This window comes from Thunnus thynnus, chromosome 2 (genome assembly GCF_963924715.1).
Source record: "Thunnus thynnus chromosome 2, fThuThy2.1, whole genome shotgun sequence".
Taxonomy (NCBI): Eukaryota; Metazoa; Chordata; class Actinopteri; order Scombriformes; family Scombridae; genus Thunnus; species Thunnus thynnus.
The window spans coordinates 6,620,982-6,636,659 of NC_089518.1; the positions used below are offsets into that span (position 1 = coordinate 6,620,982).

At 40.4% G+C, this 15,678-nt stretch overlaps 1 protein-coding gene across 1 annotated transcript in view; it reads left to right on the forward strand.

Annotated features, from left to right (window-relative positions):
- adgrd2 (adhesion G protein-coupled receptor D2) overlaps nt 1-15,678 on the forward strand; it is a 40,547-nt gene that overhangs the window by 18,670 nt on the left and 6,199 nt on the right. Inside the window, exons 14-21 of the mRNA XM_067575402.1 lie at nt 101-203; nt 760-913; nt 3,833-3,966; nt 5,045-5,160; nt 8,686-8,806; nt 13,555-13,596; nt 13,726-13,779; nt 13,966-14,113. Of these exons, the coding sequence (XP_067431503.1) occupies nt 101-203; nt 760-913; nt 3,833-3,966; nt 5,045-5,160; nt 8,686-8,806; nt 13,555-13,596; nt 13,726-13,779; nt 13,966-14,113 (872 nt within the window). The remainder of the gene's footprint in view (nt 1-100; nt 204-759; nt 914-3,832; nt 3,967-5,044; nt 5,161-8,685; nt 8,807-13,554; nt 13,597-13,725; nt 13,780-13,965; nt 14,114-15,678) is intronic.

The window sequence follows — 15,678 nt, forward strand, 5'->3', positions numbered from 1 at the left end:
TGTAGATTTGTGAACAGCACCGCGGAGAAATATATTTGTGGGATCTTCACACAAATATTTCATGCTATGTGTGTTCACATGTGTGTATGTACTTGTGCAGGGTCCCTAAATCGGACCGTACCACCGTCCATAAGAACCTGATTGTTGCTCTGGGCATCGCTGAGCTGCTCTTGATGTGCAGTAACTGGGCATCTGCTAATGAGGTGAGACTATATGACATATTTGTGAATTAGAAGTGTGTTAGGTGGAACATTCACAAAATAATACAAATTCTTACCACATACTTCACAAAATAAAAATGTGCTTGTACACTATTAAACTTTTCTAGCCACAAAAGCGACAACAGAACACAGTACAGTGCAGTCACATGATTAGAGGGTGAATCACACCTTTGAGAGCAAAAAAAGAGCTAAAAGGAGAGGGAGAATAAGACTTACTTTCATCAGGTGGACAACAGAGACACAAATGAATGCTAACGGTGCTCTTGGACTGGTGGACGTGTTAAAAGGGAACTGTTAAAAGTTGATAATATGTCAGTGTTGTTTACAGGAAGTTCCCACTGGCCACAAGTGGCCAAAAAACTTGTTAATGCAAGTTTAAGGACACTATTTTCAGCATGTTACATAACACTCTTTCTGTTTTGAACACTGATTTCTCAGGACAATCTTTAATGATAAGACTAAAAGGATAGTAAAATCACTAATGCACTCTGCAGCCTTATCATTACATCTTTGTTTCTATATATTTAAAACCCTGCAGGTGGCGTGCTTTGTGGTGACTGCACTACTCCATCTCTTCTTCATGGCCTCCTTCTCCTGGATGCTGGTGGAGGGCTTGCTGCTGTGGAGCAAAGTCGTGTCTGTCAACATCAGCGAGGACCGCAGAATGAAACTCTACTACATCATTGGCTGGGGTAAACTCTTTACTCCTGTCAACCTTTTTGATTATTGACCTGGTTACACCTCATCCTTAATATGTATCTCTTTGCTATGTTGTTCTACTACTGTTTGTGCATCATCGAGATGAAAACATATAAACCAGTGATGATCTTTTGCAAACTGTGTCTGTCAAATCAGGATTAAGAACAATAATAAGCAGAGGAGGAAACCTGTGAGTAAAGTGCAGAACAAAGGAGAGGAAGAAAAACTGTGATAGATTATTCTGTCTAATCTCATCAAGTGTTCACATTTACAGTTAATGAATCTTAAGCCGCCCCTGATGACCTCACTTTTACTGTAAAGTGCACTGACAGCCTGTTTGAGCTGCTGGGGGGCTGGGGTATGTTGCTGCCCTCCTCACAGACATATGAGGGGGCTGAGTTCAAGTGGGGACACATTGGGGGAGGACAACAGAGGCAGGCTGGCTAGACATCCCTGCAGGAACCCTACTTCTCAGTGATTCCTTCTGGATAAAAATTTTGAAAAAGATACAGTCATGGGAAAGGCTGGGATTATTATATTCACATAATCTAAACTGAATACTATTTACACTGTCATTGACTCAAAAAATGTAAAATGTGGTCTGTTTTCTCAGATGTAATATATTGTATATTGTATAAATATTACCAAAGCACAAGTTCCAAAGCAGTATATAATGCCACCTTTAAGGACTTGCTGTGCTGATTCACATGGAGGTCACAATTAAACCAAATACAAGTAGTAGAATATTAAGTTTGTGAGGATTATATTGGCAGATGTGATATAACACAGCTGGATGTGGATTATCATATAGGAATTTTTGTATTAGGATTTTTGTGATGGTACATAATGTAGATTAGGAGCAAGAAACAACACTAGTTAGTGGTATTTCAGTCAGAGCCAGTAGGTTAATCCAGTAGAGCCCCTCCAGCATTAATAGCACTTGAGGTATTAAAAAAAAAAAAACAACTCACCTTCTCTGAGAGTTTACAAATTGCACTGAAATGGTAGAATGTGTTAGTATCTATTCAAATCCTGTTTTCAAAAAAATAATAATTTATGGAGCATTTAGACTAAAAATGTACAAACTAAAAAACATGAATCTCAGTTGAATTATTTTATCCACAATTAAATGAATACAATCGGTCTCAAGGTTGCTATGTGTATTTTTATCAGTATACAAAATAAACGACGACACGATACAATGTTTAGTTCAATTGCTTCTGTAAAGTAAGACTACATGTCCCATAAACCCCCCATCTTCAGCTTTACTTAAGGTGATTTTTTTCCTTTTTACCTCAGGATGGCAATATCAACCTGTCATCTGTCTGTGGTTGTTGGCGGAGCATCTTAACTTATAAAAACTTTTTATAAATAACAGAAGGAAACTCAACAATCAACTCAAGAAAAACAGCTAGGCTAAACCCATGGCTATTTACTGGCTAAATTACATTTACTAAATTGCATTTGCAAGAAGCTGCATTATGTTTTCTGTTAACATAATGAGGAAAGGTTGTAAGTTAATGTACAACACACAATGTAGCGCTTTATTCACTCAAAAAACCCTTGCCTGTGAACATATTCCGGGCAGCGATTTTGTTTGCCAGCGCGACATGATTGGGAAAACAATTTAGTATATAAATGTAATTTCTTTGTTGTTTTATTTACTGTACTTAAAAAAAACCCCTCTGCCAGATATAAAGTCCTTTGAATTCTCCTACTTCCTGTTTAGCAGTTTGGACCTTTAACCTGCACGTAACATGACTTGGGGCATATGGAACAAACATTTGGTAACACAAGTGTAATCATAAATAAATGTATTTGAATACATTAATATTGCATCACTAATTTGTAAATGAACTCAGTATGCCCTCTAAAATGCCCCAAATTATTCTATTAGCAAGCTAGCATGCTAAACTCCACGTGTTCTGTTGCTCAGCTTATGCTGGCATGCTTTGCCTCAGAGACATGGGCCACACAGTACAACAAAAAAGGTATTGATCCATAATTAGTTATTGAATTGTAGAAACTAGTGTGTGTTTCGGCCAATGTGCAACCCTCATCTAACAGGGTACAGGCCCATAGCATGGATCTGATGTAATGATCCTATGACTTTTCTATTTTATCACCATCAAGCCACAATTTGTAATTACACACAATAGTTATTAAAAACAGACTGGCAGATGAAATATACTGAGCTCATTTGCATTCCCCAGAAGATGAACCCTTAGCATTTTGGAGAAAGTTTGTTCCTCTTCCACCACCCTCAGGACAAAATCTCATTTCATTGGGGAGATTGTCATGATATTTGCTGCCCCTGTTCATGCTTCCATGGACATAAACCCTTTTAATGACCCCTGGCATGTCCTCTCATGCCACCCTCAGGCTAAACTGTACATTCTTAGCTTATTTGCTCTTTTATATTGGGGAGTGTAATGAACATTGCAGCCTTTAGGGGCTACTAACGGGGCTTTAGACTTATATGCTTATGTGGCAGTTACTTCCAGTTTATTAGAATTAATCTAATGATGTTTTATTGATGTTAATCTATATCACTGTTATGTGATGTTTTGTTTTACGGCAACCTTAACCCAGTCAATTAAAAAAAAACATCCTGCAGCTGTTGCTGTTCATGTTCCCAAATCCATCTGTGACTGTGTGTTATGTCGCATAGTGAGCTGAGAACAGTGTGTGAATAAGCACCACAATATTCAGGTGTTTCTTTCAGCTCTCCATGTGGATGTGCCAAATGTTCCCCGTCAGACTAAATAGACTGAGAGAAGAGAACAGACTAAATAGTCTGATCAACAGACGCTGCAGCATTCACTGTTCTGTAAATATGTCTTCAAACACACTGCTTGTTTTGTTGTTGCAGCACACCCACACTTAATTTGCTTTTATTGAATTTTTTTCAGGACTACCTGTTCTAATAGTTGGTGTAACACTGGCAGTATCAGTGGACAAGTACAAGGCAGATGATCACTGCTGGCTCAACGTGAAGACCGACACAATCTGGGCTTTTGTGGGACCGGTTATATTTGTCTTGGCGGTATGTAACCTCACTGTGTGTGTGTATGTGTGTGTGTGTGTATCCACAGCTAATCTCACATAGTACTGGACCCATCAGCCTTGTATTGTTTGTGCACATTTATGACTGTAAGCTCAAGGACCTCTTGTGCTCTTCTAGACAATTGTTGAAAAACAATTGTTGAAAAACCTATTTTCAACTATTTCTGATAAACAAGTCTGTTGCAGGCCACATTTCGGCCTTTGTTATGGCTCAAAAAATGACATCCATAGAAAAGTTTGATCTCATCTTGAACCAGAGCATCTGCAGATAAATTCCACATCTGATTTGTTATGATCCACTAAAGTTTGGCACAATACAAGTTGAATAAATCCCCATTTTTGTTAGCTTTGTCGCCATCTTGACTGTAAGGGAGCCAGGAGGGTGACAACAAAATGTTCTAATTAAAAAACAATGTTTAAATTGAGAAGTTTGGACTTATTGTCCAGTTTATTGTTACCTTATTAAGTTAGATGAATCCAGGCGGATGCTTGGTTACAATACTGTTACACTATTCTATGCATCTTAAAGAAAACTGAGACTATACATGCCCCCAGACACACCTGGCAGAGATCTGCACCTTACTGAGTGCACTCTTCTAGTTAAAAGATACATTTTCTTTATTTTAAAAAGTTGAAAGAAGGAAGAGGGAAAAAGTTACTAATAGCTTGATAGCAATCAATATTAAAATCATTTCACTTGAAAGAGAAGCATAATATGGGTGACATGATCCCAGAATTTTCCCAAATATTTCACAAAAATCCCAAATAACACAGAGGGTCATAGGAGCAACCTACCAAATGAAGACTGAACTTCTGCATTTTCCCCTCCATATTTTTTTCTATACTCTGTTTTCCCCATCTCAGAGAGACCAGGAGCAATGGAGAATGAAATAATGTGCATCAGCTGAATGCTGTTTACAGTGATGTGACTTCCAGCAGCCTGAGGAGGAGGCTAAACTTTCCCTCCTCTTCATATGAGCCTGAGGCCAAGTGGATCTGCAGCGGCACATCTTGTGTTCGCTGGAGGCCATGTTGATGCTGTTGTCCTCTGCCTGCAGGTCAATGCAGTTGTACTGTGTCGGGTTGTCATGGTGACCGTTTCCAGCGCTCGTCGCCGTGCTAAGATGCTCAGTCCAAGCTCAGCATCAAAGATGCAAACCTTTGACCTCACCTGGTGAGATACAATGACTTCTCTACCTCTCTCTGTCACTCTCTCTCTCTCCTCCTGCTTTTTGTGCGCTTTCTTTCATGAATCTCTTTCTCTCGTGCACCCACGCTCTCTCTCACACTCTCTTACTCTCACTCTCTCTCTCTCTCTCTCTCTCTCACACACACGCAAGCTTGCTGTTTCCTTTTTGGTCGAGCCAGCTATAGTCAATAGAGACAGTGTGAGAGATTGGGAGTAGTGGTTCAGGAGTCTGCTATGGGAGTTGTATGGGCTTATCAGCTTAACACCTGGTCCCGCTACAACTGTGTGTGTGTGTGTATATGTGTGTGTGTGTATATGTGTGTGTGCAATACATCTATTTGTCTTAAACTACAATCTGTCATCATTTCTGTTATCTTCAGTTCTTCTAGACACTTCACAACATGATCAGTGTCTAAAATATTTGTGAGACAAACAATGAGGTTAAAATGATCATTTTAATGTTACTGCCATTCACAGAGAAATCCTAATCTAGTCTTAGTTACTGAGGACTGTTTGAAGGTTTTTTATAACACATGCACATCCTTCATCTTTGTTGTAGAGCTTTAAAAACACAATTCTTACTGGCCAAGGAACCCATTCTTAGGTCTGTTATTTTATTTCAGTATTTATTGCAGAAATCATGCTACTTCTATGATTTCTAATAAAGTAAAAGGACAAGACTGGCAATGTTTTTCTTCAGCAAATCCTATGAATAGATCAAATCAATATGTTAGTTTGCCCGGCAATACTGTCCAAATTCCCTACCCTGTGAGCTCCAAGCCTATTGGTACCTACTGAAAATGTAAATCTTTCAAAATTCTCTCACAAATACAGTTACATTAAAGAAAAAGTCTCAGTCATTTCCTAAAAACAAACAGCTGGGCACTGTTGCTATTGGCAAACATCACTCATGCAGGAGGAAATAGTGCATTTGTTGGGGACTATTTTCAGCGGTGGATGAATCCACATTTTTCGCTCTAATCAGTATTTGTGGAAGTAGGACAGTGTGTGTGTTCATGGTAATGAAGGAACACGTCACTCAATGCAACAGTGTGGCTTATTGACGTGTTTTTAATAGTTTTTGGACAACAATGGAGTGTATGTAAGTATGGTTACAGGATGATTGCACAAACATTTCTACTAATTCTACCACAGTGTAGTTATGTATGCAAGCTTGTGACATTTCTAGCAGCATAGACACAGATGCTCAGTATGGTGCCACAGGTGATTCATTTCTGGCAAAACATATTAATATGCATTCACAGGGTTGGTTCACCCAAATTACCCTGGACAGTCTACATACCTTCAACCAAATAAATAGTCCCAATGAAAACTGTTCAGAGTGACTCTGTGGAGTATCCAGAATAATGGGGACAATTATTCTGAAAAGAGATGCTGATGTGGAATTTTTTTTAATATCATTTTTCATTTCTGTGAGCGCCACAAATTAAATTCCATTCACCTTCAGTTCAGTGTTGTGGAGGCAGAAATCTCAGAGACAGTTGGACAAAAGTTTGACAAATAAAACCTAAACTACAATATCTGTGGATATCCCACTATGAGACAAACAATGAGGTTAAAATGATTATGTTAATGTTACTGCCCTACAAGGCTCCGCCTCGACACCTGAGAAAAGATCTTTGCACTCATCGCCCAATCAGGAGGTAGCGACTGCACAGTATCCTCCCGCTATAAGACCCCAACGTCTATGCTGTCTCCATTTGAAACTCAGTGACAAATGACTTGGGCCAGCTGGGCTTGTAGTTAGAGGGCCTCACACATACTCATAGAACTGGAGTTACATCCAAGTAACTACTATTTCTATTTCGTGCATGCTCTTCCTTCTAACGGGCTTCGCTATTGGTTATCACTGAAGGTGAAGGCCATTAGGAATGAGATGTACTCCCAGCTGGGCCCAAACCGACAGTAGCACAAAAAGCAGCCAACCAAAAAACAGCAGCAGTCCATCGGTTGAGCACTGCCTGCCTGAGGGTCTCGCACCACACCGCAAAAAGCCAGCAAACAAGCTGGGCACTTACCAACACCTCAGTCCACTCCAGACGAGGGCCCAGACAGGGTTGAAGGGGAGGACCAGGAGGCGGCCGAGTAGATGTCCTCCATTGCCTTTGGCCAGAAGGACAGATTCGGATGCAGTTCCACCAACCGCCTATTGTCACTGATAGACATACAAGAGATGCATGGATGGGGTGCACAGGTCCCCTGCCCTCTTGATCGATGCCAGGGCTCTGCCTGGTGCCACCAGCCAAGGCAGCAGAAGCAATACTCATGGGAGTCCGCCAGTGGCATTGGCAAGGCACAAGAGGTGCAGAATTTGCTAGTAGCCATCATCTTCTATCGTGACACCAGAGGGTGAACTTCTACTTGCAGGCGATCCGTTTCTCGAGGTGGCTGAGTGAAAAAGGAGACGAGCAGTCTAGACACTGGGGTCTTATAGTGGGAGGAGTGAGCGCAAAGATCTGGTCTTGGTGCGGAAAGGTAAACCAATAGTGAAGCCCGTTAGGGGGCAGAGGATGTACGAAATAGAATAGAAGGTACAGAGTCTGTGTAAATTATTGAAAGACTTCTATGTGTGGTTAAGGACATTTTTCTCCCAGTTCTTTGAGCACTAATGTGCTTTTTTGGAGGTTAATACACAGGTCAGTACATTATAATTAGAAGGTATTATTATTAATATGCCTTATGGCTGAATAGAAGCTAGGATGTCTTTTCATATTCAGGTAAAAGTCCTTCAACCAAACATGTAGCAACTCTCTTCTATCCAGATTTTCTTTCCATGCGTTTGTCTTAGCCTGATGGCAATGTCATGACGCCATTCCCACGCCATTCTTGCTGTGTCTCTTCATTCCCTCACAAACAGACTGAAAGTAGATGTCTGCGCCAGCTCTAGAGTGTTCAGGGGATTAGAGGGAAAACAACTTTCAAAAATAAAAGGGAAGAGAGGGAACTGAGTGCTGGCTTTGTCCTTGCAGACACAGCGCAGTCTGAAAAGTCAATCTCTTTACCCAGGTGCAGCAGTGTGACAACAATAGTGGTTTGAACAAAGGCAACCTTCTCTGCCTTGCCCCATGAAATAGTTATTGGAGGTATAAGCACCAGGATCATTGAAAGGATGATTGCAAAGGAACAGGAGTGTGACTGTGGTAGGCGGTAAAATCTATAGCTGTGCAGAGATGTTTGATGAGGATTCAAGGAGGAAATATTTGAGAAGAAAAATGTCATCAAAATACCTTGAAAACTCCACTTTGCTGGGTCCTTCTGTCTGTCTATACTCATGTTTCTAAAATGGTTCACAAAGAGAAGTTTTGCACAGCACCAAGGAATCAAATAGTGCCACGACACAGTGTGAAGTCTTGTTTCAGCAATCATGTCAGGCTAATTCAAGTCTATTAGAGCTCATTCTCATGCATCTGTCCTTGAGAGTATATGTGTGTGATACATGCACATATTGTACTGTATGAATCATGTATGCACATCTGTGTATGTTTGCAGGGCCGTGACAAGGCCGGTTCTCATCCTGCTGCCCGTCCTGGGTCTGACCTGGCTGTGTGGAGTTCTGGTCCATCTGTCCGTAGTAGTCGCCTATGTCTTCATAGCTCTCAATGCCTTCCAGGTAAACAAAGACACTTAATATGTTAAACTTTATATCATGTATATATCCAGATCTCTTTTTTACAGTCTGGAGAATGTTGTAACTTTAGTGGTCAATTGAATCTGTCATAATAGGCCAAAAACTACAAAATAGTTTTTGACAAATCATAGATATGTGAAGTTTAACATTATGTACAACTGGCAAGCTTCTATCAAAAAGGTAATGGTGTCATCATTAAAGCAGGACTGTTTGGCTTTTAAATATACAAAAAGTAAGTTATTTTTCAGAAAATAACTTAAGTTAGATTTCTAAGCAGTAAAAATAATGCACCACACCCACCTAAACAACTGTTTTGGCTGCTGAAGACTGTATATAAAGATGGACGTAGCGAGGTGTGACTTCACCTGTTGGTTTCATCTGAGCCAGCTTGAAGCCAAGAGTTGCAACTTATGGTTGGTGCTATCTTTTACATTTGGAGTCAGGACCTTCCAAATAAGGAGTGAGGTGTGTTGGAAACCCCCACTACCTCGCACCCAAGCTAACGCTAGCTTACTGGGAACACCGAGCAGTGCACACTTGGGCTAATGTTAGCTATTTTAGCTAAACTATGTTAAGAGGGCAGGTATCATAATCAAGTAACATTAAACTTAGTGAAATATTGCGACCAGTCAGCTGCAGCCAGTATCTAGCGGCCGCCGGTGATATTGCACTTAAAAGTATTACCACATTGGCTTCAGCCTCAAGCTGTGGTAGTTGCTGCTTGTGCTGAAGCCTATTTTTCTTAAGTGGTTAGATACGCATAACTGGGTTTAATTTTGTCATAATTACCACTAATTTCAACTGCATTTATTGCCAGAGGCATCCTAATTGTTTTCATTTATTTATCCGCCCTTCTGTAAATTACGGTCGCTTGTTAGCTTAGCTGGTTATCTACAGAGCTCGTCATCCTCTGGGGACCATGTATATCACTGAAAAATGGTTTATTTTTTTTCATTATTTGATGCATGGATGAAAGTCTAGTCAAAATTTTGACCTGATGAGATGCCAGCCAAACGTCTTGAGGTTAGCAAAATCAGCGTTGGCCATGAAAGCTGAATGTTATTTTGAGTGTTCGGTGGATGGACAGCCTGCTGTTAGTGTTGTAAAAACCACATGAATCAGAGCTCTGCCTCTCACACTGGACGATGATGCTAGTTGCCTCCCATCACTCAGTTTTACCATAGCATAGAACAGTACAGGAGACAATGTACTGGGGACACATCACTGGCTAAATGGGCCAACAGAACATTCTCCCAAAAAACACATTGTATTCCCTGAAGGGGCTGGTGGTGTTTTATGCTGAAGCAGTTCACTTCAAAATAAAAAAAGCCATTTCCTCAGCTCTAGGTCAGCGTAAACTCAAATAATATTATCAGGACCAAACACCAGACAGAATTAGCAGCTTTAACCAAACGAATAAAGCATGCAGTTTACAGTTGGTAGCACATATTACTTATGTGCTCTTCACATAGTCAGCACAATAGAAGTCAATGTGGGCTGTAAAGTGGATCTTTTTTCATTGCTTTGGCACAACATACAGTCAATGACCACACCAAACTCAGCCACCACCAAACCTCTGTGTATTTACAGTCTATTCTGTACATGCTTACATATTATTGTCTAATATAACACAAAATGACTGTAAATTATACAGCAGTTTGCTACATTCTGCTACATCTACATCTAAAAAGAAATAATTGGGATGTACAACACTGAGCGCCTCATTTCATTCCTTGATGACCTCTATGAAAGACTTGTGCCAGATGAGGAAAGAGGACAGGTGAGGCTGAATCCAAAACATGTTCTGGCATTCCACCTTACTCTCCATTTCTCAACCCCATACAGGGATTATTTTTTCCTCATTGAGGTGGAAAGTTTATGAATACTTGTGCTGGAATGCAAACTGCTCATAAAGACAAAAAAAAGACAAAATTACAATTTACATTTTTACCATTTTTTTCATAAATAGTCTCCTAGAGCATGTAGAGTACCACTCACATGCTAAATTATGCCACTTCTGAATAACTTTTCCTGAAAAAACTCAATATATGGCAACCCTAACCCTAACCCTGAGTGACACATATAATGACTAAGTCATAAGTCTTTAAATGAGTGAAATTACAGTAAAAAACACCCAAGGATTCAGAGGGTTTAAGAAAATATACAAAGTATTTTGCATAAAACAAAATAAAAACAAAGAAACACATTTTTGATCAGCTTCAGCTTCAAACTTCACCTTTCTTATGTGTTTGTTCATCTAAATTTGATGCTGATATTTCTTCATTTTGACTGATTTCGAGAGCTAATAAATGAAATAAACTGGTGTGTGTGTGTGTGTGTGCGTGCGTGCATGCGTGTGTGTGTGTGTGTGTGTGTGTGTGTGTGTGTGTGTGTGTGTGTGTGTGTGGGAGACCGCAGTCAGGTCATACCACATCTACCTCCAGCTCTCCTCCCCTGATAACACAGCACTCACTTCCTCTCTCTCACACTCTTTTTTCACTTTCCACACAGTGCCCCTGTTTTTCTTATAGCTTCCACACATTCTGTACATCTCCCTGTCTCTCTCTTTGTCTTTTCTTGCCTCGCCCACCCCTCCGTGCTCCTCCCAGGTCTTTAATTAAACAAAATGCTAGCCTCTGGGTGACCCCCAGAGAACTGCTAGTTAATTTAGATTTACTGCAAGTGTCCAGCTGAGGGCAGATAACATGACAGTAGGAGTTCTTCCTCATGTAGGTAGGAGGATGATGCTGGGCCGGCTCGTCTCTTTCATTTTACCCAAAAAAATAAATAGAAAAAGTTTGCTGCTTCGTCAGGCTGTAAGGCTGACAAAAGCAAAGTATGACAGGGAGAGTCTGAGGGCCAAGAAAGCACAGAGTGAGGTTATAATAATAATAATCATAATAATAAGAACATCCAGCAGAGGTTTCAAGCACAGCATGGCAGGGTCCCAGCATCTGATATCATTTATAACCCAGTTTTTCACCTCTGCTTCTGTCCACTATATTTCTGTAGCAACACTGAATTATTCTGGGCAGTGTGATTTATTAGGCATATTTTTAGATTTTTTTTAAAGAATCATTAGCCATACTGTAGGAGCCGTGGGAACATGTCTTCCACCCCAACAAATTAATAAAAAAGGAACATGTGCTTGATCAAAAACACATTAATAAACACATGATTAGAATATTAGTGGATCTACACAGCCTCAGCAAAAAAACAAAACAACAAAGCAGTATAAAGTCCTGCTGTTGGTTTAAACTGCATTTGAACTTTAGTATTTTCTTCATGCTGTCTGAATCCCATTCAAAGCTTCCTGCCATAACAGATCAATACACACAAAATACTAAAGGACACTATAAGCAATATTATAGGATACTACCTGGAAAGCTCACACTAGACCTAGAGCGGGAAACAGGGATGTAACGTGAGTCTGTCAGTCATTGGCTGTTTACCTGCACAGAGATTATAGCCAATAATCACAGTAATGAAAATGTCCATAAGAATGTTGATATATGCAGTAAGTAGCAGCTTCAGCAAAGTAAAGATTTTATAAATATAGAATATATATTCTCCCAGTCAGAGACACAGCACTGCGGAGCCACTAAACAGTGAAAGTTGACAGGCTGAAATGTCCTCCAATAATAGTTCCCATATCTTATTCTGATTATGAGCACAATCACATCAATGTAATCGGAACATGGCGTCTGCTTGGGCTCCACCTCACTGACACCACCGCTTTAATCACATTCTGAATGTAAACATAGCTGCTGATGCACAGATCTGTGGCTTTTATTTTCCAAAGTTAGGTTTACAGCTGGAGCATCTGGTAACAGCACAGTCCAGAAAAGAAACTTGAACAGTTAAGGTTTTTTAGATTATAACCATTATTTTAATGGTATATAATGACCAAATTCTTTTCAAATATGGCTGCTTTTACCAGATCTGGACAGAATTCTAGGTAAAAGAGTTCCAATAAGTGAGATCCTTACAGTGATATATGCAAGTTTATAAATGATGCACCACCACAGTAACGGTCTACTTACACCTACAACCCGGATCCGTCCATGTACAGCAGCGCTGGATCATAAAATGCTCTTAGGGCTTGTTGTGGTGGGAGGCAATGACTAACATGTTTTGTGATTTAGTTGGTTGAGTCTGATACTGTTGACAACATGTATTGAAAAAGTAAACAGAGTTTCTTTTTTTTTATTATTCTTTACACAACTATTTCTGTCACTTTTCATGTTTGTATATGAATGCAACACTGTGAATGTCTTCCAGGAGAGGCTGTCTGAAAGTGTGTGCTTTCCTACCCCATATATAAAAGATGATTGTGTCTCACTCTCTATGACAGATAGCTTTTCAAATCGTATTTCTGGTGCAGATTTTCTCTATAATAAAAATATTAAAACTGAGAAATCCAATTTGGTTTAAGCTGAGCTGAGATTTGAGTGCCGCACCTTTATGAAACCGACTGAAGCTCGAGCCAGAAGGGAGTAAAAAAACCACACAGATGAGGAGCATGAAGAGGTATTTTGCAATGCATTCTTCTCTTTTTGTAGGTAAAGAGAAAAGCATAGTTTGACTTAGATGACAGAGTGGAGCACTAAATGGACTTGATGAAGATCCATATTGTCAATAAAGGCAGTATGGATGGGTTTTTTTTTTATTCCTCTCCACTTTCCATCTTTCATATGTGCTTCCTAATGTGTGTCTCTGCCTCTCCGCAGGGCTTGTACATTTTCTTGGTTTATGCTGTTTACAACAGTGAGGTAAGAAGGCATTCAGTCTATTGTCTGTGCTGCTGTTGCAACTGAATATCAGAATGTATCTTTGTGAGGTATGTCAGGCAGCCAGCCTTTTGGACAAACCAGTGGGTGTAAATGCTGCTTCTCATTTAGGTGAGGAATGCTATAAAGAGGATCAAAGAAAAGAGAAAGGCCTTATCTTTCACGGTGAGTGAGTAAAAAGCACACAGCAGTGATCATGTCATATCAGAACTGGACATAAAATAATTCCCACTTTTTAAATGTTTATTTTATTGACTTAGCATATGTTTGTATGACTTGCTATGTAGTATGGTAGTCTACATTAAGTCCTGACTTTGCAGTACTTCTGATTGGGTTGTGGTATAATTGCAGAACTGTTCTCAGCCAACCAGCTTCCTGCCTTCCCAGAGGGCCCCGATTACCTCCTGGGGCCGCAGTCCACCAACCCCCTCCAGCCCTGAGACCAGTGAGACCTCTGGACCCCCCAGCTCCACCTCCACTTCACTGGTCATCAAGAACGGTAGGCTGCAGCGTTACAAGGAATTCAATGTAAAGGCTCGGTCAGACAGCTGCCTAAATGTCAGACTCACAATAAGTCCCTCTTCTGCTTCTCGGTGCTGATGCTGGACCACATCAACCCACTGAAACCCTACTGAGTCTGGAACATGTCACAAAATGATGATGATTCATGAGTCTGTGATCTCAATTTACTGCTCACTGTAGTATTAACTAAGGAGTGTCTATAATTCAGAGAGAAGTGAGAGGGTACATGGAAGTGATTGCTGACGCCTTAGCTCCTCCCAGCAGGGATACAAAGACAGAGGATGGAGGAATTTAATTCATCATACATGACATCCTCGCTCACTGCAGCGTCATTTTGAGAAGACAGCAATTACCCATGATGCACAGCATCCCAACTTTAAAACATGCAGAAATAATTAAGCAACAGTTTAATTATGCTGCTCCAACATTGATTATGAATCTATTGCTGTGACTGGCTGTCACAGAAAGTTAATCATATGTTGCGAAGAAGTGGCCTTTGTCTCTGGTGAAATTATAGTAAACAGGCTTTTTTCACTATTTTCTGACATTTTATACACAAAACAATTAATCAGTAAGGAAAATAGTTGTTCATTGCAGCCCCAGAGCTGTTAGATGAAGAGCTGCAGATCACAGGCTCATTCATACAATGGTTTGTGCAAACCAGCAGGCCTCCAGCACAGTATTGTTTGGTGTGACTGGTGTTAGTTGGTAAAACTGGTAAATACCTGTGTGACCAAAAACAATGTGCTGCATCATGACTTAAAGCCAATTCATGCTTTCTGCGTTCTGCGTTCTGTGCCTGCGGACAGCTGTGGTCTTGCACATGCGCACACAGTTCCATTCATACTTTCCAGATGTGCGCACTAGTAAACAGGGTTGCAGCGTGATAACTTTCCAGAGTCTGTGAGTATTACAAACTACTGTGCAGTGTTTTTCTGATTAGCCTTTAAACAAAATAATCTGTTACTCTAAACATCTCACCTGCACTTTAAACAACACGGCCACACCAACACGGCCCCTCGTACTGTTTTACACAGGACTGTTTTCAGTCTGAATGCAGCTGAGGACTTCCTGTATGTTGCTGAGCAACAAGAAAAAGTTGCTCAGCAGGCATTCCTGTTGCTTTTCTAGCACATGTGCAGTTGACACACTTGATATGCGCACAGTCCACGTGGTCATAAATCTTGAGCTGCACGTGGACGGACGTCCGCACAGGGACTGCGTGGAGCCCTGCAGACGTGGGCAGATGACGACATTTGCGTCACATGGATGCGGAAAGTATGAATTGGCCTTTATAGTAGTTGTAGTTGTGTTCCCCAAGTCGCTGCAACAAACATAATTTCTTATTGTTTTTTTTTTTCATCCACATTTATACAGTTTTGATGAGTCATATTTATTATTGCATTGGACAAACAGCATAGTAACAATCTAGCTGTGCTTTTCAGTTATGGGGCTAAGATGTGAAGTTTGGCCTGAGGGGGGCACTGGAGACTGCACAGAATATTTCAAGGCAACCCACCCATTAGATTGACCTATTTCTTG